We start from the raw sequence: 24,899 nt of genomic DNA on the forward strand, positions 1-24,899 counted from the left end.
ACAGCATACAAACCATACTTACAGGAGTATGCAACTCTAGAATTTTCCAAATCTAGTAAAAACTGTGGTAAAAATTGAGATAATTAACTACATAATTTGTTTTTTTCTAAACATAAAGTTTAAAACGTAACATCTCATTCATTTTTTCATAAATTAAATAGATTCTAGAGTTTCAGACACCTGTAAGTATGGTTTGTATGCTGTGCAAAATTCATCGGACAGTCTCTCTCACTTATGAAGAAAAGTGTACCTATAGCAACAAATGCAGCCAATAGTAAGTGAAAAATGATGAAATTTCACATGTAAAAAAAAATTATTTTGTTATGGTTTTGAACCTTCGCTGCTACGAGTGTGAATGCTGAATCCTTCCTGGTCATGCTGACAAAGTTTTATGAATTTACTTGTAAAAGAATAGACAGTGGAAATTAAAATATCCTGTGGCGCCTCTCCTGCTCCAAGTCGTCCCGTTTGACGTCCTACCCCCGTTAAATGTGATTTGCAGAGTATCCATGTAGATGTAGATATATTGTGATTTCCGCAGTCCAGTGTCTTTGCCAGATCGCAGAATATCTACATCTACATCTACAATCATATTCCGCAAGCCACCTGATGGTGTGTGGCGGAGGGTACCGTGAGTACCTCTATCGGTTCTCCCTTCTATTCCAGTCTCGTATTGTTCGTGGAAAGAAGGACTGTCGGTATGCTTCTGTGTGGGCTCTAATCTCTCTGATTTTATCCTCATCGTCTCTTCGTGAGATATACGTAGGAAGGAGCAATATACTGCTTGACTCTTCGGTGAAGGTATGCGAAACAAAAGCCCGTACCGACCTACTGAGCGCGTCTCCTGCAGAGTCTTCCACTGAAGTTTATCTATCATCTCCGTAACGCTTTCGCGATTACTAAATGATCCTGTAACTAAACGCGCTTCTCTATCTCTTCTATCAACCCTATCTGGTACGGATCCCACACAGCTGAGCAGTATTCAAGCAGTGGGCGAACAAGCGTACTGTAATCTACTTCCTTTGTTTTCGGATTGCATTTCCTTAGGATTCTTCCAATGAATCTCAGTCTGGCATCTGCTTTACCGACGATCAACTTTATATGATCATTCCATTTTAAATCACTCCTAATGCGTACTTCCAGATAATTTATGGAATTAACTGCTTCCAGTTGCTGACCTGCTATTTTGTAGCTAAATGATAAGGATCTATTTTTCTATGTATTCGCAGCACATTACACTTGTCTACATTGAGATTCAATTACCATTCCCTGCACCAAGCGTCAATTCGCTGCAGATCCTCCTGCATTTCACTGCAATTTTCCATTGTTACAACCTCTCGATATACCACAGCATCATCTGCAAAAAGCCTCAGTGAACTTCCGATGTCATCCACAAGGTCATTTATTTATATTGTGAATAGTAACGGTCCTACGACACTCCCCTGCGGCACACCTGAAATCACTCTTACTTCGGAAGACTTCTCTCCATTGAGAATGACATGCTGCGTTCTGTTATCTAGGAACTCTTCAATCCAGTCACAAATTGGTGTGATAGTCCATATGCTCTTACTTTGTTCATTAAACGACTGTGGGGAACTGTATCGAACGCCTTGCGGAAGTCAAGAAACACGGCATCTACCAGTGAACCCGTGTCTATGGCCCTCTTGAGTCTCGTGGAACTGTTCAGGATTATGTCAGAAGGCACAGCGCAGCTGTGGAAAGGACAAGTGTTTGGTAAGTGAGAGAACACGGCGTTATATTGATACGGACGTTTTATTGCTTGTACAGAGACGCAGAACTATTGCGGCCCGCTGTCGGCGGGCGACATGGGCAGCGAGGTGACGGGCAGCGCGAGCGGCGGCCGGGTGGCCCTGCGGCGCGTCCTGGTGAGCCGCAGCGGGCCGGGCTGCCCCCTGGCCACGTGCTGCGCCGCCTCGCGCCACCAGCGGCGCGCGTCCGCGCCCCTCCAGGCGCGCAGGTGCGCCTCCATGCGCGGGCACGTGACCGCGTCGCCCTCCAGGCCGACCGCTGACCGCAGCAGCGAGGCGCGCGTCGGCCTGGCCAGCCGCTCCAGCTCCGCCGAGCTGCGCCGCCTCTTGCCGCTGCTGCCCTGCGACGCCGCCGCCGCGGACGCAGCCGCCGACGCCGCCGCCTGCTCGCGCCGTCGCCGCCCGGCCGCCGACTTCTTGGCGCCCGCCGGAATGCCGAACAGCCCGCGCGACTCCGCTATGTCGATCATGTACTTGTTGTCGAGCCGGACCACCTCCTGTACACAACCACCATCCATCCTTTGCACACCCTGTGCGGGTACGTATTCACGGACTCACTGTCTTAACAAGACCATTTAGCAAAGGCTCAAATCACTTTCACGGCACACAGCGACTGACGAAGACGCTCGTCATATCGAAAACATACCATTAACAAGCGTGCTTCAAGAGAGAGGCTATTGAGATTTATATAACCGTAATGCACTACTGGCCATTAAAACTGCTACACCTAGAAGATGACGTGCTACAAACGCGAAATTTTACCGACAGGAAGAAGGTGCTGTGATATGCAAAAGATTAGCTTTCCAGAGCATTCACACAAGGTTGGCGGCGGTGGCGCCATCTACAACGTGCTGACATGAGGAAAGTTTCCAACGGATTTCTGATACACAAACAGCAGCTGACCGGTGTTGCCTGGTGAAACGTTGTTGTGATGCCTCGTGTAAGGAGGAGAAATGCGTACTATCACGTTTCCCACTTTGATAAAGGTTGGATTGCAGCCTATCGCGATTTCGGTTTATCGTATCGCGACATTGCTGCTCGCGTTGGTCAAGATCCAATGACTGTTAGCAGAACATGGAATCGGTGGGTTCAGTAGGGTAATACGGAACGCCGTGCTGGATCCCAACGGCCTCGTATCACTAGCAGTCGAGATGACAGGCATCTTATCCGCATGGCTCTAACGGATCGTGCAGCCACGTCTCTATCCCTGAGTCAACAGATGGGGACGTTTGCGAGACAACAACCATCTGCACGAACAGTTCGACGACGTTTCCAGCAGCATGGACTATCAGCTAGGAGACCATGGCTGCCTACGGTCGCAGGTTCGAATGCTGCCGCGGGCATGGATGTGTGTGATTAAAAAAACCATGGCTGCAGTTACCCTTGACGCTGCGTCACAGACACGAGCGCCTGCAATGGTGTACTCAACGACGAACCTCGGTGCACGAATGGCAAAACGTAATTTTTTCGGATGAATTTATGTTCTTTTTACAGCATCATGATGGTCGCATCCGTGTTTGGCGACAATGCGGTGAACGCACATTGGAAGCGTGTGTTCGTCATCGTCATACTGGCGTATCACCCGGCGTGATGGTATGGGGTGCCATTGGTTACACGTCTCGGTCACCTCTTGTTCGCACTGACGGCACTTTGAACTGTGGTCCTTACATTTCAGATGTGTTACGACCCGTGGCTCTACCCTTCATTCGATCCCTGCGAAACCCTACATTTCAGCAGGATAATGCACGACCGCATGTTTCAGGTCTTGTACGTGCCTTTCTGGATACGGAAAATGTTCGACTGCTGCCCTGGCCAGCACATTCTCCAGATCTCTCACCAACTGAAAACGTCTGGTCAGTGGTGGCCAAGCAACTGTCTTGTCACAATACGCCAGGCACTACTCTTGATGAACTGTGGTATCGTGTTGAAGCTGCATGGGCAGCTGTACTTGTACACGCCATCCAAGCTCTGTTTGGCTCCATGCCCAGACGTATCAAGGCCGTTATTACGGCCAGAGGTGGTAGTTCTGGGTACTGATTTCTCAGGATCTATGCACCCAAATTGCGTTAAAATGTAATCACATGTCAGTTCTAGTATAATATATTTGTCCAATGAATACACGTTTATCATCTGCATTTCTTCTTGGTATAGCAATTTTAATGGCCATTAGTGAAGTTTTAACAGAAAAGAGGGTAAGGTGTCAATAGATAAAATATGGATGTCGACTTCGCACTGACGGAATGACAATCGATTACTGTCAGTCGAGAATGTTGGCACTACCGCAGACAGTCTCATAGCCGCCGGCATGTGAAGCACTGTGGTGCCTTCTACAATGCCTATACATTCGGCACTCTCTCGAGTTTTGATTTAATTACAGGACCCACCAGCGGCACCTTCCATCTGCACGACTGCTGCTCCACCGTTTACAACCGTGCTGTCTAGCTAATTAACACACTAAAATACCTTTGACTAACCTTCCACCAGCAACTAACGTGGAAACCTCATCTACTATCCGTCTGACAGAAAGCCCACAACAGATTGAAACTACTAACTGGCCAAATATGTGGACTGCACCCAAACACTGTCCTCCACACATACAAATCCTAGTTCTGCCCCATCGTTTGCTATGAAAATGTTGCATGGGTCGCCCCACCCAAGTGCTTTAAGTCCCTCCAGATCCTCGAACGCCATGCTTTCTGCCTAGCTTTCCGCATCAGCTTATCTTCTACAAGGAGTGTTTACCAGCTCATCAATTTCCAACCTCTCCTCCCTCACATTGAACACATCCGAATAAACTACACCATCCTCAAACTCGACTCCAACAACCCTACTGTGTCCCCTCTCTTTTCCAATCCTAGTGTGCTGCCACCCCTGTATCTACACATCCCACCAACCCTCCACTAGCACACCCTCCACATCCGCTCCCAAAGGAATTTCAACTGTCTCCCTCTCTCCAACCACAGAATTTGCGCCAATTTTTGTATTACTCTATTGTACAGGTCACGATTTCAATATCCCAAGTGCTAGAAGACGTTACTACTCTTTGTAGCTGTAGCCTGACGATTCTCAAACGGCTTTGTAGGACTGTCTCAACTTCTGACCATTCTGTCTGTGGTGAAAAAGGCTCCATCCAAGAAAAATACATTCACGGAAAAGTGAGGATCGGCCATACATTACTGCACCACCCATTGACTCAACGCAACGCAGCACTCTTTTTGATACGGTCCAAGAAATAAGCAGTTAACTGTACAGTCTTTTCAAGATTTACAAGATGTTCTGGGGATGTTTGAAAGGATTTGTAACTCACTGCAGAGACAAGGGCAGTATTGCACCCAAAACGCGAGGACATAAGGTGGAGCACTTCCCTTAACTGTATAGTAAATTGTAACGTGTAACCCGTTGAAGTAATATTGCATTTCCTAATAAAGTAGGGCATGGGTGAAATTTGAGGCCTATTAGATGAGGACTTGATAGAAAAGTTTGATTTTCGAATGGCTCTGAGCACTATGGGACTTAACATCTGAGGTCATCAGTCCCCTAGAACTTAGAACTACTTAAACCTAAGGGCATCACAGACATCCATGCCCGAGGCAGGATTCGAACCTGCGACCGTAGCAGTCGCGCGGTTCCGGACTGAACCGCTCGACCACAACAGCCGGCAGTTTGATTTTCGGATACGTTTTACTGACTAGGACAATATTTCATACTGAAGCCAATGGCGGCGTGTAACCACACTTTCCACAGTTTAGGTTTTCACGGTGGGTATTAATTTCACTTAAAATTTCCAGGCTGACAGGCAGTGGTCGATATGTAAGACTTTCCTCAGACGTTTCATCTGCGACTGCGAGAGATATCCACGGTGGTGAAGTGGCGAACTGCAGTCAGAACTCTTTTTTTTTTTTTTTTCATTCACTGTTATTTCATCCGCCCTCGCCCCATGTGGCTGGAGAAATGGGCTAACAGCGGTACAATCAGCCCACTCTTCAGCCAATAGATATTATTCTTTATCTCTGACGATAAACACAAAACAAGGAGACATATTTACCATGAATTTAAAATTGTTTTAAAGGGTGATGTTCATAGGAGAACTAACTACCAAATCTGAATCCAACCCACCTTATTCAACCCCAAAGGGCTCCTCCTAGTCTTCTCCCCACACCCCCTTTTCCTCTTCCCTGACGCCTCCACCACCTTTTCTTTTCAAATTTGTAGATTCCAGTACCAGCTACATCTCTTTCCTTGTCGCCCACAGCCACCCCTGTCTCATCACCACCTCTTACTAGTCCTCTGACCTCTTCCCCACCAGTCTCCTATCTCTCTCCGTATCCACCTTTCTTTTCATCGCCGGCCGGTGTGTCCGTGCGGTTCTAGGCGCTTCAGTCTGGAACCACGTGACCTCTACGGTCGCAGGTTCGAATCCTGCCTCGGGCATGGATGTGTGTGATATCCTTAGGTTAGTTAGGTTTAAGTAGTTCTAAGTTCTAGGGGACTGATGACCTTAGAAGTTAAGTCGCATAGTGCTCAGAGCCATTTGAACCATTTCTTTTCATCAACAACCCACCATCCGAGGGAAGGTCCTTTTCCAGTTTTAGTGAGACTGTACTGTGCTCCGTTTTTAATGGTCAGTGCTCCTTCTGTCGTGTTCAGTGTTTTTTAAGTGTTTAGTGTTCTTCGAGTGTTTTTAACTGTATTGTCTGTCCACACTTTCATCAATGGTGTTAAACTACTCGTGAAGACAGTCTCCTATGAACATCACCTTTGAAAACAAGTTTAAATTCATGGTATATATGTCTCCTTGTTTTGTGTTTAGCATCAGAGATAAAGAATAATATCTATTGGCTGAAGAGTGGGCTGATTGTACAGCTGGCAGCCCACTCCTCCACCCACATGAGGCGAGGGGGGATGAAATAACAGTAAAGAAAAAAAAAAGAGTTCTGACTGCAGTTCGCCACTTCAACACCGTGGTTATCTCTCTGGCCGGCCGCGATGGCCCAGCGGTTCTATATGAATTTTCATCATCCTCAGTAGATCAAAGGAAAATTTTAAATTCTTTCATTTTCTTTGGTAAATTTCGACAGAATCGTTTCTGGATCAGGATTCCTATAATGAATTGATACATTTACCCTTATCCATTATTCTTTAATATCTGTATCATAGTAACTGAAACACAATGTAGAATTCAGAGTGTGTAAAAGCAAATAACAAATTTTAATTAAAAGCTAAAACGGCATGGTCGCGTTTCGACAGCTGCCAAAGTTTCAATCCCTTACAACCATATCTGAGTTTTTTTACTTCTGCGCCACTTCTAGAGAAGTATTGTTTCTAAAATTAAAATTATTAGTATCTGAAACTTGTTCAATGTAAAATCTTCACCACTGAAATACGTGTGGCCTGATGAGCAAAACCAGTGCTAAAAGTTTTAAACGAAAGTTTTTGGTATAATCAAAGCAAAAGACCTTTTGTGACAGGACTGTCCATGACCAATTAAATACCGTTCAGCAGTGCTATATAACACTGAGTAAACAATTATACATAACGGAAGCTACAACAATGACTCCAAGCGCTCTAAATTTCAGTCATTACCTCTCATCGCTGTCTTGCCTGTGGAGATCATTGGTAAAGTCGTCGTGCTTATTCCAACATTCCTTATGAAAGCAAAGATGTTTAGGTATGAGTTTATGGAACCCAAACATTATAATTTGTTTCTCCAGTGTCTACAGAAATGCTTACAAGAGAGCACACAACAATGGGATTTTTGTAATTTTTTTATATTTATAATACATAAAGTTGAGAACTCAAACATCGATTTGCACAATCTCCTAGAGCAGTTCGACACGAATTAAGACATTCTTGAGAAAATCGATTTTTAAGTTTCTGAGCCACTTTAATTCACTAAAGGAAGGACAACTGCCGACGTGCCGCATAGTTCTATCGATACTGATGTTTGAGTCCTCAATACCACGTAGTGGCAGAATTTTCACGTCATACCAAGGTACAACAAATTATAATAAATCATTAAACTAGTTCACTTCTTTGCATAATATTAATTTCGTGAAAACCACACCTTATTAGTATTTAATTATCTAATTTCACATTTTATTGTAAAACCCGAGAAATGGGGAGTAATATTTCACATATACAAATTAGTCGTAAATGAATATCTAACAGCTTGAACAGGATGTTCGAAAATCTCCGTTACAAAGTTTTGTAGAGGGGAGTGCGTACGTAACACTTTGAATAGGAACCCATGTCCGGAAACGTACCGTTTCCGTGCTATATCAGTTTCGTAACATGTTGGTAACGCGACCACTTTTACAAGTACTTTATTTGGCGTGAACCAGTACAACACTTGTTTTTACAGTGCCACTCACTAATAACCAAAGAAACAAAAAGAGAACTTAATAAGTTTTCACAAACACTCTTCCAATTCGGATGTTCGTTGTATTCTTGGAGTATCACAGTCACGCCTGCTGACGGTGAAGGTACCCATTTCTCGAAGCCGTTGTGTACTTGTGGTGCAAAGGGTATGCGATGGGTCGTACTTTGTGGAGGAATATCTTTATAAAGACAACGACCAACTATTCCACTACCGTGACTTTCGCCACATAGAAGGCTCTGGTCGGTGTATTCTGGAAACGTGTTTTCAACCATGCGCCTCTAACACTCACAGACGCATGAATGAGGCTCGAACCACGTCAGGGAGGTAAGATAGACATTAAATGACATCAGCAGATCCGACATAACCATCCCCACTATGACTACCGTGTTGCATACCTACCTGTCGACTTGATTTCAAACAGCTGCAGCATTGGAAGGATACGTTCTCGGACATTGGTTCCTCTTCAAAATATTATGAACTCACTCCCCTCTACAAATCGAACTCGTTTATAACGGAAATTTCCGAGCACACTGTATTTATTTCACGTACAAAATCTAGTTGTGAATGGCTTATAAAATTTTATGCTTTGCGTAAATTGCGTACGTGGTTAGCCTCGTCCTCACTGTCGACACCTGCACGTGGATTGCGAGCCGACTTGACGCACACAGTACATTTGCTCCAGCTCTATTCAAAGTAATCAAAACAATAAAGGCATTCATCGGCTTCTTTGAATTGACCACTACCGTTAGACGTAAATGAGGATGTTTTGGAGCTTCTCTTCTTAGTTATTGACGATGCAGATGTAGCTTTACACTTCTTGCATTCTTCTTCAGACTCTTTCTGGTACATGAACTAATTCAAGCTGCCTTTTTGCGGACTTAGGGCTATACGGCTTAGATTTCTTCTTAGTTTCTTCAACCTCTGCTTTTATTGTAAGGATAAGAGGTCAAAATAACTATTTTACCTGTATTTATTGACACCCTTTTGTTGTTCTTTGCTATTTTCGAAACAGGTAGTATGCTCTCTGGACGGGAAACTTGGAAACTACACACATCAAAAAACATTATGCATCACCTCGGTTCCAATAGTTTCGGAACCTGTACAGAAAATTGGAATAGAGATCAACATAAACATCACTGCTCATGAAAACCACACATTGCATGTTGTACCACCAAACAGCGAGACCTTCAGAGGTGGTGGTCCAGATTGCTGTACACACCGGTACTTCTAATACCCAGTAGCACGTCCTCTTGCATTGATTCATGCCTGTATTCGTCGTGGCATACTATCCACAAGTTCATCAAGACACTGTTGGTCGAGATTGTCCTACTCCTCAACGGAGATTCGGCGTAGATCCCTCAGAGTGATTGGTGGGTCATGTCGTCCATAAACAGCCCTTTTCAAACTATCCCAGACATGTCCGATAGGGTTCATATCTGAAGAAGATGCTGGCCACTCTAGTCGAGCAATGTCGTTATCCTGAAGGAAGTAGCCGGCCGGTGTGGCCGTGCGGTTCTAGGCGCTTCAGTCTGGAACCACGTGACCGCTATGATCGCAGGTTCGAGTCCTGCCTCGGGCATGGATGTGTGTGATGTCCTTAGGTTAGTTAGGTTTAAGTAGTTCTAAGTTCTAGGGGACTGATGACCTCAGCTGTTAAGTCCCATAGTGCTCATAGCCATTCAGCCATTCAGCCTGAAGGAAGTAATTCACAAGATGCCCCCGATGGGGACGCGAATTGTCGTCCACGAACATGAATGTCTCGCCAGTATGCTGCCGATATGGTTGTACTATCGGTCGGAGGATGACATTCACGTATTGTACAGCTGTTACGGCGCCTTCCATTACAACCACCGGTGTACGTCGGCTCCACATAATGTCACCCCAAAACAGCAAGGAACCTCCACCTTGCTGCACTCGCTGGACAGTGTGTCTAAGGCGTTCAGCCTGAGCGGGTTGCGTCCAAACACGTCTCCGTCGACTTTCTTGTTGAAGGCATATGCGATCCTCATCGGTGAAGAGAACGTGATGCCGATCCTGAGCGGTCCATTAGGCATGTTGTTGGGTCCATCTGTCCCGCTCTGCATGGTGTCATGGTTGCAAAGGTGAACCTCGCCATGGACGTCGGGAGTGAAGTTGCGCATCATGCAGCCTAATGCGCACAGTTTGAGTCGTAACACGACGTCTTGTGGCTGCACGAAAAGCATTAATCAACATGGTGGCGTTGCTGTCAGGGTTCCTAATAATCCGTAGGTAGCGGTCATCCACTGCAATAGTAGCCCTTGGGAGGCCTGAACGAGGCATGTCATCGACAGTTCCTGTCTCTCTGTCTTTCCTCCATGTCCTAACAACATCGCTTTGGATCACTCCGAGACGCCTGGACACTATCATTGTTGAGAGCCCTTCCTGGCACAAAATAACAATGTGGACGCGATCGAACCGGTTGTTTACATCTTTGGGCGGGTTTAGTGACATCTGTAAACAGGCAAAGGAACTGTGTCTGCTATACAATATACACAGTCAGCGTTTATCTTCATGAGTTCTGGGAACCGTGGTGACGCAAAACTTTTTTTTATGTGTATATATTTTGAAGGTATTGCCATTCCATAAGGAGGCACGTTGCATGAGTGTGATGTGGGTGTTTCAGCTATGGAGGAGGCCCCAGTCCCGATGTTTTAGGTCTTGCTTAAGTTTTCTTTGGAGTTTGCAGCTCATTATCAGTGGTTGCTGATGGTAGGAAATCTTCAGTTCTAAAGACATTCCTCTCAACAGTCCATATTCTAGATTTTCGAAAACCATTAATAGCGTTTAACGTTGTTGATGACTGCAAATGTGTACTGCCAAGCAAGGTAGCAATTTCAAACAATGTGATCGTTTTTTTTCGGGATATGGTCTTAACTATTTATGAATTTTATGCTCGTAACACTTGCTAAGAGGTTTCAGATAGGCTGTATTCAACTGCTAGACTCTGTGAGAGGTTGGCAGCGGCAAACGCAAAAGTATAGTCCCGGTATTTCTTGCTAGCTCGATTAGTTCCAATTTTTTTGTGTGAGAGAATTCTCGTCAAGAGTGAGAAGACCTGGATTTTATTTATTCACCCATGTCGTGAATCTCTGATAGCGAACCGGCTGGGAGACCAGTCTGGAACTCCTGCCTCACTGTTCCCTTGGAAGGACGTACATACTAAATGTGAGAAAGAAGATCGTCACTGTCACATTATCACCTCTTTCAGCTGAGGTGAAAGTCCCCAATTTCCTACGCCGTTTCAGAGCATGTATTCTTCAGTGACATCTAGGGTTTGCTGATATTCGAGCCTCAACAAAATTGCTCTCATCGACAACACTAACCTGCAAATCAAAGAATTTGTCAATTGCTGATTTATTACAACACGTAGCTCGAGCCACTTAAGTCGCTTCTGATTTCCGTAAACTCAGTGTTTCATGGAGTCGCAAAAATCCTCTTACCCACTGCAATAATACTTTTCTGTCGTTGCCAAACTGAGAGAAGTAAATTGTTACGAACAGCCAATTCATAGGCTGATTCTCGAAGTTCGTTAATCGTTAGACTAAATATTTTTAGTTTCCATTATAGCCAAATACCCGACTAATTTAGCCTTTTATTGTAAAGTAAAAACATAATTAAACATGCCACTGCTTTTTTTGATACAACAATCTTTGTTTTCACATTTTTTCTTTGCATAAGAGTCTGATGAGGTGTGAGGAAAGTTGAACTGAGCTGCTGCTTTCTTATAGTCCATTCTTCAGTTATTACAACTGCTACAGCCTCTTGCATGGATACAAATAATATTTAAACTATGTAAAAATGGTGCTTAGCATACAATCAAGAGAATGGTAATGATTTAGTTTAACTGTAACTAACCAATATTTAGTTATTTATGAGATATTAACATCTGCGTATCGCGGATACACGCAAGAAAAACACTTGAAACAAGATGCAGCCGGCTGGAGTGGCCGAGCGGTTCTAGGGCTACAGTCTGGAACCGCGCGACCGCTACGGTCGCAGGTTCGAATCCTGCCTTGGTCATGGTTGTGTGTGATGTCCTTAGGTTAGTTAGTTTTAAGTAGTTCTACGTTCTAGGGGACTGATGACCTCAGCAGTTAAGTCCCATAGTGCTCAGAGCCATTTTTTTTTAACCAAGATGCAGGAACACTGCGCGTAATGGCGTCGATGCATTGTTCGATACTTCGCCTCAGCCTCTCGATATGGTTCTAACAATATCTGAGAGATAGCACATATGAAAGAAACGCCGTTGTTCCGTTATGCTTCACTAACCTTTTCAAAAAAAAAAAAAAAAAAAACTGCCATTTGGTATCCTTGTTATAATTAGTAGAGTTACCTTTCTCTGGAGGACGGCCAGATAGCAACCCTCTTCTTCGAAGTTATGGTGATCTTCGCCATTGGGGCCCATATCAGGGAGTGTACCAACTTCGAACAGATCGCAGGGTGGCACCTGAAAGCAAGGAAAAGTGATCCTCGTTTTTTCTTGCAAAACACTGGGTTGTGTTTCGAATCTACCATTTTGTACGATGAAAGGATCATTTTTTAGATAAAGTGTTCTTCCTGTATGTTTTATATGTTACATATTGACAGGCATCGTGAAAGAGAAGCTGGCCAAGGTCTCGTGAAAGGAAAATATTAGCATTTCTTATGTTTATCCTTTATTTTACAACATAGGTATAATAAAAGTTAAGAAATGATTCTCAAATTGCGATTATGGTTCTGCATCAGCTGTAGAATATTTCAGAGCAAATTAAAATGTGTGTCGGACCCGGACACGAAACGGCTTTTCTCCTTTCGCTAGAGGTCTCCTTAAACAGCCGGCTGCTGTGACCGAGCGGTTCTAGGTGCTTCAGTCCGGAACCGCGCTGCTGCTACGGTCGCAGGTTCGAATTCTGCCTCTGGTATGGATGTGTGTGATGCCCTTAGGTTAGTTAGGTTTGAGTAGTTCTAAGTCTAGGCGACTGACGACAAATTTTCTTTTGTTCTGAAATATTCTACAGATGATGCGGAACTATAATCACAATTTGCGAATCACTTTTTAATTAAAATGCGGCTGTTGATCGTCAATGCAGTGTCTGTTCCTTCGGACATGCTAAGCAACTTTGTTTAGAACTATATAGTTCAATAGCGACATTGCACTGTCGTACAGTAATAAAAGTTACAGAAACTCAGAGTCACTGATAGTTGAGACGCAGTAGTCAGATTAAATGGATGACTAAGTTATGGGAAGTCTAAATAAATGATTCCTGGTTACTAATAAATAAATCTTCTACACAGGAATATTACTGAGCTAATTACTGGTATCAGCAAAGCTCATAGTCACTCACTCAATGGGCAGGCGGGAGCGCACGTTATTGAATTAAAACAAAATGATCCAGTGTAGTAGAAAGTGGCATGATTTTGCAACTACGTAGACCCAAAAATAAGACGTAGCAATTCACACTCAACTGAGCTCGCTACACCTCGGTTGTACATGCAGTAACCTCCATTTGTCAGTATTACGGCGTTTGAGCCAGCTGCACACAGAGCACTGACATGAAGTACCACGTGGACTGCTCGCGCTCTTCTTCTGTGTCCGATTCTCAGAGCATCTCGTTAGCAAACGCCTCAAACATGCCTCCCTTTCCAACCCTATTTCGCTATGCGGATGGAAGTCCTGCGATGTCACGTCCCTCGAGCAAAGCATGAACCAAACTTAACGTAAAATACGACCTTCGTAAAAGTATTGATACTAGCGGCGACGGTCGATCTATGTGTACTGAGGAATCTACCGACATTAATTTGGCATTTCGAAATACGGCAGTTTTTAACAACGCAGGAATGTCCAAATTTCCTAAGTATTATGATTTCTGGACCCATGAGTTTCTAGTAAATTCGAATAGGCTACACCTGGATAGTAACTTGGACAATCGATTCTATAAGTGTATAAAAGTTCTGTTTTGTCTGTTCCAGGTATCATACTCTTTGGCTGCAGTTGTACTGAAAAATCTGACCTACATACTAATAGTTATAAAAATATGCAATGTATGTGGAACTTTTTTATATTATTTAAACTGAATGCAAACGAAGAAACACGTCCCCCCAGTTTTTAAAGAAAACTAAACAGAAGAACGCAGTGTCCCCCGCCTGTAAGAGAATAACTCTGAACATTATTTTAGCAAATCCTCTAGAAAAAGTTAATTATCTACAGGATATTGCATCGTCATCCCACTCTGTATCACTGAATGGCCAAAACGGTAACCCACTTACAGCTGCAGGTAACCTAACTAACGACTTCCAGGGGCAGCAAAAATTTCTTCTCAGTCCTTCATATAATTATTGATCGTATTTTAAAATTTAAAATACTGTCATAATCTACTGATGAAGAGGTATCACCTTACGTTATAGGTTTAACAGTATTACAATCAGAAACTGTGTAAATGTATTGAGGCAGTGTGACTCACAGCTCGCAAATTACGCATGCTATATTCATCTACACCTACATCTATACGTATACTCTGCAAATCACACTTAAGTGCCTGGCAGAGGGTTCATCGAACCACCTTCGCAATAATTCTCTATTATTCCAATTTCGAACAGCGTGCGGAAGAAACGAACACTTGTATCTTTCCGTGCGATCTCTGATTTCCCTTCTTTCATTATCATGGTCGTTTCCCCCTGTGTAAGTCGGCGTCAACAAAATATTTTCGCATTTGAAGGAAAAAGTTGCTGACTGAAGTTCCGTGAGAAGATTCCGCCGAAATGAAAAACACCTGATGAAAAATATTATTTAAAGGCAAGAAAACATTTTATTAGCTTTGTAATTACACCCTGGATACGAAAAAAAACACATTTACTGTAAGAAAAAACACAGAAGTTACACACAAGCCAAGAATAAAGATATTGACACCAGAGTCATGGAGCAGCACATAAATATAGACGTCAAGGAATTTTTTCTTTTCTTTTGGAGGAAGTGTTAAAAGAAAAGAAAAAATTCCTTGACGTCTATATTTATGTGCTGCTCCATGACTCTGCTGTCAATATCTTTATTCTTGGCTTGTGTGTAACTTCTGTGTTTTTTCTTACAGTAAATGTGTTTTTTTTTCGTATCCAGGGTGTAATTACAAAGCTAATAAAATGTTTTCTTGCCTTTAAATAATATTTTTCATCAGGTTATAGGCCCAGTACACGTGTAAAGGCAAACAACACAGTTTAATTAAAACAATATTTGAAATGAGCGTATGTCTGTAAAGAAACATGACTGCTAGCGGCGATTATAAGGTCGGCATTGATAAGCTTGAAGGACCTGACGACTGGGCCAAATGGAAATGGCATATTTCTATGGTGCTACGTTCATATGGACTAGAAGATATTATTAACGGTACACGTGAACGTGTAGAGTTGCCGCAAGATGCGACAAGTCAACAAAAAGAAGCGTATGTGGAATGGCTCAAGGACGACGCAAAGGCAGCAAGTCTTATAGCAAGTGCGCTAAGTAAACCTGTTGCAGAACTCGTCTTAACGTGCAAGAATGCTAAAGAAATCTGGGACAAATTACGCGCCCGATTTCAACGTAGCAGCACTCAGCGTTTGAATATGTTGATTGAAACATTTTTCCGTGCTAAACGTGATGAATCGGAAGATATTAGTGCACATGTCGCCAAACTGTAAAAGTTATTTGTGGACCTGAACGATGAATTATCAAAACATGAAGAAAATACGCTAGCTGAAAGAATCTTAAATGGTCGAATTTTGTCTACACTGGGAAAAGACTACGACAATTTTAAGGATCTCTGGGATACGATACCGACAGAAAAGCAAAGCTTGAATTTATTGATTGAAAAACTCTATACTATTGAACTGCGTGAACAAGACGTTAACAGAAGTGCAGCTTTTGTCGTTTCTAAAACAAGAAAACGGCAAACAAGTAATCAGCAAGTAAAGATGACGAAGACACAATTAAAACAGAAGTTTCCGTGTAATAAATGCAAACAATTAGGTCACTGGGCAGCAGAGTGTCCACAGAACACTCGTGACAGCAATAAAGAACTGGAGGCTGCCCCGACATTTCTACTAATTCTGATAGCAGACGACGTAACCAAACTAACTCTTTTACTCCTTCACTAGCTGCAATTATTTCCGCCTCGGTTGTGGATGTGGCCACTACTTTCTGCAACTGACTTGTCCATGACACTGCACCACCTGAGTACTTTGCAAGAATTCCAGTTGTTGAGCGCCTTGTCCGGTTATCACCTGCGAAATCTGCATCAGCGTAAATCTTTAACTCTTCTTTTTTATTATATACAATTCGAAAATTTAAGTACACCAAATCGTGTATCATGTCAGTGATGCTCTCCTCCCTATTTCGCGTAGATACAAAAAGCGCTGCTCTTCTTTGAACTTTATGTACTCCATTCATCCTATCTAGTAAGGATCTCAGACCGTGCAGCAATACTCCAAAGGAGGACGGACAAGCGTAGTGCAGGCTGTCTCTTTAGTAGTTCTGTTACATTTTCTAAGTGTTCTGCCAATAAAACGTAGTCTCTAGTTTGCCTTCCCCACAACAGTTTCTATGTGTTCTTTCCAATTTAAGTTCAAAATGGCTCTGAGCACTATGGGACTTAACATCTAAGGTCATCAGTCTCCAATTTAAGTAGTTCGTAATTGTAATTCCCAGGTATTTAGTAGAATATACGGCCTTTAGATTTGACTGATTTATCGCGTAACCGAAGCACTCATGTGGATGACCACACACTTCTTGTTATTTAGGGTCAACTGCCAATTTTCGCACCATCTTCTGATGACTTTACTAGACGATAAACGACAGCATCAGCTGCAAAACAACCTAAGACGACTCGTCAGATTATCTCCTAAATCGTTTATATACATAACGAACAGCAGACGGCCTATAAAGCTACCCTGGTGAACGACAGAAATCACTTCTATTTTAGTCGATGACTTTCCGTCAGTTACTAGAAGACATCATCCAGTTACTTAACTGAAGCGATATTCCATAAGCACCCAATTTGACTAAAAGACGTTTGTGAGGTACAGTGTCAAAAGCTATCTGGAAATCTAGAAATACGCAATCAATTTGAAATCCCTTGTCAATAACAGTCAACACTTCGTGTGTGTAAAGAGCTAGTTGTGTTTCACAGGAAAGATGTTTTCTAAATCTGTGTTCACTGTGTGTCAATGGACCGTTCTCTTCGAGGTAATACATAACGTTCGAACACAATATATGTTCAAAAATCCTGCTGCATATCGACGTTAATGATATGGGTCTGTAACATTCACCTAGAATTTGAGAATGGGAGCACTTAGTGACTTTCAATTAAACTTAGCCATAATTTCAAGCCACTTCTAAATCTTTTCTCACTGACACCTTCCTCCCCCAAATAATCAAACGAAATTAGTTTATCACTTATTACATCTTCGCTTTTCATACATTAAAACTTCAGCATTAGACATGGCGATTTAATCTATTGCTTCTTTTCTACTAATTATATTGGCAACACTTTTGCAGACAGCATCCACTTTTATCACTCAATGTGCCTGCAAAATTATATCATTGTGTGACACACTGATAGTGTGGTGTCACCGCCAGACACCACACTTGCTAGGTGGTAGCTTAAATCGGCCGCGGTCCATTTAGTACATGTCGGACCCGCGTGTCGCCACTGTGTGATCGCAGACCGAGCGCCACCACAAGGCAGGTCTCGAGATATGGACTAGCACTCGCCCCAGTTGTACGACGACTTTGCTAGCGACTACACTGACGAAGCCTTTCTCTCATTTGCCGAGAGATAGTTAGAATAGCCTTCAGCTAAGTTCATGGCTACGACCTAGCAAGGCGCCATTAACCATTTTAAGATAAGAGTCTCACTTGTATCATCAAGGAATGCTGTATTCAAATGAAGGATTATAAGTTAAGTATTATAGCAGCTACGTACTTTTCTTGCTACCATTCATTACGTATCCTGTTTTAGACCTCTCTTTAGCCAACGTGAGATTACCCGTGCCTTTCGGCTACTTCAGTGTGGCGTAGCTGTCTTGTTACGCCACAACAGTTGGCGACGAGTCAACGGAAAGGGTCTTGTTCTTTCTAATTGCTTACATTTACTTGTGTCATGGCTTCGCCACAATCTCCAGATGTACTGTTCGAATTTTATCGCTTGCAGAATCAGCAGACGCAGGCGTTATTGGATGCCCTTGGAAAGCTCGTCCAGGGTCAACGTGCACTGCACAACGATGCGGCAGCCTCCGCTTCACCGCTACTGCAGCCACAACTCGCAGTTGCACCGCCTTTTAGGCCCTACGACCCAGACGTGGAATCCTGGACGGAGTGGTCACGCCAGTTTGGATTTCATCTCGCCGCCTACAGAATTCAAGGTAACGAGCGGCAGCCTCATTTATTGGCGTGTGTAGGGGTACAAACGTACCATGTGATAGTGAAGTTGTTTCCCCGACGCGACGTAGCAACTCTGTCCTACGAAGAAATTTTGTCGGCATTGGACGCCTATTTCAAAGAAGCAGTTAATGTAGTTGCAAAAAGGTATACTTTCTTTCGTACAAAACGTACGGCCGGTCAAACTAATAGGGAGTGGGTTGCAACATTGCAAGGCCTTACAAGGGATTGTGCTTTTGAGTGTGAATGTGGACTCCCTTATTCAGATACGATGGTATGTGATGCAATTGCACAGAACGTTTCTGATGTTCGTATACGGGAGCAAATTTTGAAACTAGTTAATCCCTCCCTTCAGCAAGTGATAGACATATTGGATAGACAGGACACGCTTGACTTTGCACAGGAATCATTTGCAACTTCGCCAGCCGTGTGCAACATTAACCAGTCCGCCGGGCGCGCTGCGCGGCCCGGTAAACTGCCCTCGCGCACGTCCACGCAGCTGCCGCCACGCTCTAAACCAGGTGTGCCACGCCAGCACACAAATGCAGTGAAATCATGCCCGTGGTGTGCTACTAGACATTCGCGTGACAATTGCCCGTCACGCCAGGCTATTTGCTTTTTCTGTAATAAGAAAGGGCATGTTCAAAGTGTTTGCCAGAAAAAGCTCAGATCAGACACTCTTCATCATTCCAGGCCCTTTGCTTCACGCCAGAATCGAACCAAAGACACTCAGGCTCGTGCACCTTCGCCCATGGACATTCATGTAGTTAATTCCACTTCGTCCGGTGCCACTTGCTCTATCAGTGACTGTGTTCGTCCCACACAAAGTGTGCGTCGACGTCGCAGGAAATCGCGTCAAGTCGCAAGTGCTTCTGTACCAGTGTCAGTTCCAATTGACGAGACAGTCGCTCTTGTCATCAGCAGGACAATAAACTTTTTGTAGATTTGGACTTTAATGGCACGGTGATACCATTCCAGCTCGATACCGGAGCTGCAGTTTCATTGCTCAATCACGACACGTACAGACAACTGGACAAACCTCCGTTGCGTGCCGCAACTGTTAAGCTCACTACATATTCAGGACAGCAGATCCCTGTGTTAGGACAGTGCACTCTTCTTGCAACATACAAGGGACAAACAAAACTTGTTTCATTTTACGTTCTTCGTTCATCCACTGCAGTGAACTTGTTTGGTTTAGATTTATTTCAATTGTTTAACTTGTCTATTGTAAATCAGGTCCTATCAGTGAATCAGACTGTGCCTTCAGACAGTGTTTCTCGTCTGTGTGAAGAATTTGCAGACATTTTTGCATCGGGCCTTGGTTGCGCTAAGAATTATGAAGCACATTTAGAACTGAAAGTCAACGCGCAACCGAAACTTTTCAGAGCGCCCAATGTTCCCCACGCATTGCGTGATGAGGTCGCAAGAACATTTCACGATTTGGGATCTAAAGGTGTGAGTGAATGTGCGCAATGCCTCTTCCTTTTCAGCTCCGCTTCATCGCTTACGCCGTACAGGTGTTCCGTTCGTCTGGACGACAGAATGCGAACGCGCCTTTCGCCAGTTGAAATCGGCGTTGCTTTCTAATACTTGCTTTACGCCATTCGATCCCCAGAAACCCCCTTTTGTTGATGGTAGTTGCATCGGATTTCGGGATCGGTGCTGTGCTTGCGCACAAAGTTGGCTCGCATGATCGCCCTATTGCCTTTGCGTCCAAATTGCTCTCGTCTGTGCAAAGAAATTGCTCGCAGATAGGGAAAGAAGCTTTGGCTCTCGTGTTTGGTGTTACTAAGTTCCATGATTTCTTGTATGGTCGTCACTCTACCATCATCACAGACCACAAACCTTTGACGTCGCTTTTTCATGCGAACAAGCCTGTACCTCCGCGTGCAGCGCAGAAATTCATTCGCTGGTCTATTTTCCTTTCGCAGTACCGCTACGATATCTTGTATCGGTCCACTGCTAAGCACGGAAACGCTGATGCGTTGTCCCATTTGCCTGTTGCTGAGGATAGAGCATTCGATTCTTCCGAACTTGCTTGCATGTTCATTGATTCGGAAACCGATGAAGTGGTCGAATCGTTTCTGATTGATTTTCGTCGTGTAGCTACAGCCACAGCTGCTGACCCTGTCCTTGCTACCGTTTTGCGTTTTGTTGCTACGCAATGGCCTTTGTCAAAGTCTCGGATCGAGGATCCGTTGGTTCGCAGATTTTTTGCTCATAAGGAGAGACTTTTTGTACGACGTGGTGTTTTGTTGTTGCGTTCTGATAATGATCAGTCCAGAGTCGTGGTCCCACGTTCGTTACAGTCCTCTGTCTTACGGCTTCTTCACCAAGGACATTGGGGTATAGTGCAAACGAAACAACTTGCTCGTCAGCACTGTACTTGGTTCGGAATCGATGCTGCGATTACGAATATGTGTTCTTCTTGCATGGCGTGTGCCGAACAACAATCCGCACCGCCGCGGAAAGTCTTTGCATGGCCAAAAGCCACTTCCCCTTGGCAACGCTTGCACATCGATTTTGCTGGTCCATTGTGGAATGCTCGATGGTTGGTTCTGGTAGATGCCTTCAGTAATTTTCCTTTTGTTGTCCGGATGTCTTCCACGACGTCAACTGCCACCATCCAAGCGTTGTCTGCTATCTTTTGCATTGAAGGTCTTCCGCAGACTATTGTTTCCGACAATGGCCCACAATTCATGTCCGCAGAATTTCAGTCATTCTGCCAGGCCAATGGTATTCAACGTCTGACATCCGCGCCGTTTTCGCCTCAGTCAAATGGTGCCACTGAACGATTGGTCCGGACTTTCAAGTCACAGATGTTGAAGTTGAAAGAGTCGCATTCTCGGGAGGACGCGTTGTTGCTCTTTTTGTCATCGTATTGCTCTCAGCCCCGAGATGGTCGCTCGCCGGCTGAGTTGCTCCACGGTCGTCCTCATCGAACCTTGATGTCTTTGCTGCACCCGCCGCATCAGGTTCCTGTGCAGCGGCAGACTTCTGCTTTTGCTCCAGGCGACGTTGTATTCTATCGCAACTATCGAGGTTCACAGCGTTGGCTCGCAGGGCGCATTCTTCGCTGCCTCGGCGGCGCGATGTATTTGGTTTTGGGGGCCTCTGGTGAGGTGCGTCGGCATCTCAATCAGCTGCGCCTCTGTCGTCGCACGGGTTCTGCCGCTCGCCGTCTGCTTTCAGCGACGGTGCCGTCCGGTCAGCGCCCTGGGAACCCATCTACTGGCTCGCCTCATCCCCAGGTGTTACCGACGATGCCTTCCATTTTGCCCCATGGCGACGCGCCGCCGCAGCCGCCGCCGTCGCCGCCTGTTCTCCCGCCGGCGCCGCCCGCATTCGACGCTTCGCTGCAGCCGCCAAGTGCCTCCCTGGGTCACGCGCCGCCGATCGCTTCCCGTGACCAGCTGTCCTCCGCCATGGAACTCTTGCCCGCTCCGGACCACATGGCGTCTTCGCGCGTCGGATACCCCGACGCAATGGAGGTCGACCCTTCGGCCCCTCCTGTCTATTTACGGGCGCATACACCGCATGTTGACGTGCACCCTGGACTAGGTTTCCAGGCGTTTCCTAGCTCCCCTCGGACCGAATGGCCGGGTGCGGGTGGCACAGCCTCGCCTGTTGTTAGGCTCCCCACCTCATCGCATACGTCAACATGGGGTCCTCCCCACGGTGGGCGGAAGCCTTATAACACGACCGTTCGCCGATTTGCGGGGGAGGAATGTGGTGTCACCGCCAGACACCACACTTGCTAGGTGGTAGCTTAAATCGGCCGCGGTCCATTTAGTACATGTCGGACCCGCGTGTCGCCACTGTGTGATCGCAGACCGAGCGCCACCACAAGGCAGGTCTCGAGATACGGACTAGCACTCGCCCCAGTTGTACGACGACTTTGCTAGCGACTACACTGACGAAGCCTTTCTCTCATTTGCCGAGAGATAGTTAGAATAGCCTTCAGTTAAGTTAATGGCTACGACCTAGCAAGGCGCCATTAACCATTTTAAGATAGAGTCTCACTTGTATCATCAAGGAATGCTGTATTCAAATGAAGGATTATAAGTTAAGTATTATAGCAGCTACGTACTTTTCTTGCTACCATTCATTACGTATCCTGTTTCAGACCTCTCTTTAGCCAACGTGAGATTACGCGTGCCTTTCGGCTACTTCAGTGTGGCGTAGCTGTCTTGTTACGCCACAACAGATAGTTCAGGAGATAAGCCATCATTAACACTGAGATGCTTGAAACACTAAGTTTTTTTTTTTTTAAATGGAGCGTAAATTACCCACAGTATACTCGGCTAGTATTTGATAAAGAGAGCACTTAGTGACTCCCAACGAACATTAAACTTAATTTCGAACATTTTATAAATTTTCCCTTTGTAATTTCATTTTGCTGTGATCAAGCCGAAAATAAACGGCTTGACACTATGCCCTATTCGCGAAAAAGGTCTTACGTGAACAAATAAAGGAAATAAAGGTGTTATCACTTTTTTGGTTTACCATTTTTGGTTCTGACTTTTTCATTATTTATGGATGAATAATCCGAAACAAATAAAAGCAAAACAAAATCAGAGTTTTGCATCTTAAAGCGTAAAGGTTTTTCATGCCTTAATATTTAATGCAGTAACTCATTTGTAAAGTAATCGGACGTTTCAAGGTGTTTTACATGTGGCACTTCGAATCTTTAAAGAATCTGAGGTGGAGAGAGTAGGTACTGGTAAAGCTTATAAGGTAATGGGTATCAAAGAGCATAGCTTACAGAAATGAGAAGTGGCGCGCCAGAAAAGTGTAGCGCAGTTGCAGCTACATTTTTTCACGTTCATTACATCATTCCCAAGTTTGTCACCGCAGTAACAAAAGGCAAACACAGAACCACCTGAGTAAGGTAAAATACAAAGGGCTAATATATACGGCTTCCACGATTACATTAGTTCATAATTATGTTCATTTTAATGAGTAACAGTTAATTTATTTACTCAGATCACAATTTGGTAGGGCTCATTTCAAAAGTACACATAATTTTCGACACTGTAATTTTTTTTATATTTTAGCACTATAAGTTCGTACCGGTAGTTTCCAAATTATATTCTATAATAATGAACAAAATGTCATTTTGTATGTTTGTCTATGAATAAAGAGAAATTAATGTTAAGACGAAGGTTCGTCTTGTTTGGAGAATTTTAAATAGTGAGTGAGGACTGATAAAATGTTTTTAGCACACGAAATTAAAAACAGTCTGGATCAGAGAAACAACCAAAAAGAGTCTGAAATGAAACAAAACTCAAAAATTAGGTGTAAAGGGGAGAGAGAGAAAATTTGTAAGAATAAACTACTACATTTAAAAGTATCCCTTTAGGGTAAATATAAGACATCATTAGCAGCGTGAATAGTACAACGGAGATGACAACACGAAGAGAAGATGAAAGAATGGTGGGAAAATAAGAAATAACAAGAAAGAAGACGAACTGAAATTGGATTCGTAATTTCGTTGGGCAACATGGGAATAAAAATGGAAATATATAACGGAGGACTTTTTATCTCCTGCAGTCTTACACATGACTACTCTACTACTACTTGTACTTATGATTGAGGGTGAATTGAAGGTGATTGGGGTAGAATGTTTTTCACAAATTTATTTGTATCCACCAAATGAATTATGAAGAACTTTCGCACTTCTTCCCAACATAACTTACACGAAATGTTCAGCACCAAGCGTCGACTACAACAAGAGCCAAGGCCCACCTGGAGGTCCTGGAAGAGGTGGTCTGGGGGCGGCACCCCGGGCTGCAGGGGCCTCCCACGCTCCTCGGCGTGCCGCTCCAGCGCCGCGTGGTTCACCTCGCGCACCAGCCTCGACACCATGTCACTGTTCTCCGCAGCCACGATAGAGTGCGTCTCGTACAGCACCACCTGGATCTGTAACGCCATACACGATCTCGTGACATAATCAACTATTGGTATCTGTGTACAGAAGACCAACTGGTACGAGTGGGACAGAGAAAATGTAGCTGTCTTCTAAGATATAGTACGGAGGGAGGAGGAGGGGGAGAGACTACAGTTGCCTCGGTGGAGACACTACCATTTCACTCGATGTGACGCGTGAGCTGTAAGGCTTGTGTGTTTGGTTGGAGCAATATAATTTTCTTAATTCTGAATCCCGAAGACTGCACAACTTATTTTCAGAAATCACTTCAACGTTGCTCATCTACATCTACATCTGCATGGATACTCCGCAAATCACATTTAAGTGCCTGGCAGAGGGTTCATCGAACCACCTTCACAATTCTCTATTATTCCAATCCCGTATAGCGCGCAGGAAGAATGAACACCTATATCTTTC

General features: G+C 44.3%; 1 protein-coding gene across 1 annotated transcript in view; it reads right to left on the reverse strand.

Annotated features, from left to right (window-relative positions):
* Window positions 1–1,798: 1,798 nt before the first annotated feature.
* LOC124622861 (putative methyltransferase NSUN7) overlaps window positions 1,799–24,899 on the reverse strand; it is a 160,939-nt gene continuing 137,838 nt past the window's right edge. The window contains exons 9-12 of the mRNA XM_047148655.1: window positions 24,302–24,475; window positions 12,503–12,616; window positions 2,157–2,266; window positions 1,799–1,964 (exon numbers count right to left, since the gene is read on the reverse strand). Of these exons, the coding sequence (XP_047004611.1) occupies window positions 1,799–1,964; window positions 2,157–2,266; window positions 12,503–12,616; window positions 24,302–24,475 (564 nt within the window). The remainder of the gene's footprint in view (window positions 1,965–2,156; window positions 2,267–12,502; window positions 12,617–24,301; window positions 24,476–24,899) is intronic.

The sequence above is a fragment of the Schistocerca americana genome, chromosome 7 (assembly GCF_021461395.2).
Source record: "Schistocerca americana isolate TAMUIC-IGC-003095 chromosome 7, iqSchAmer2.1, whole genome shotgun sequence".
NCBI classification, from domain to species: domain Eukaryota; kingdom Metazoa; phylum Arthropoda; class Insecta; order Orthoptera; family Acrididae; genus Schistocerca; species Schistocerca americana.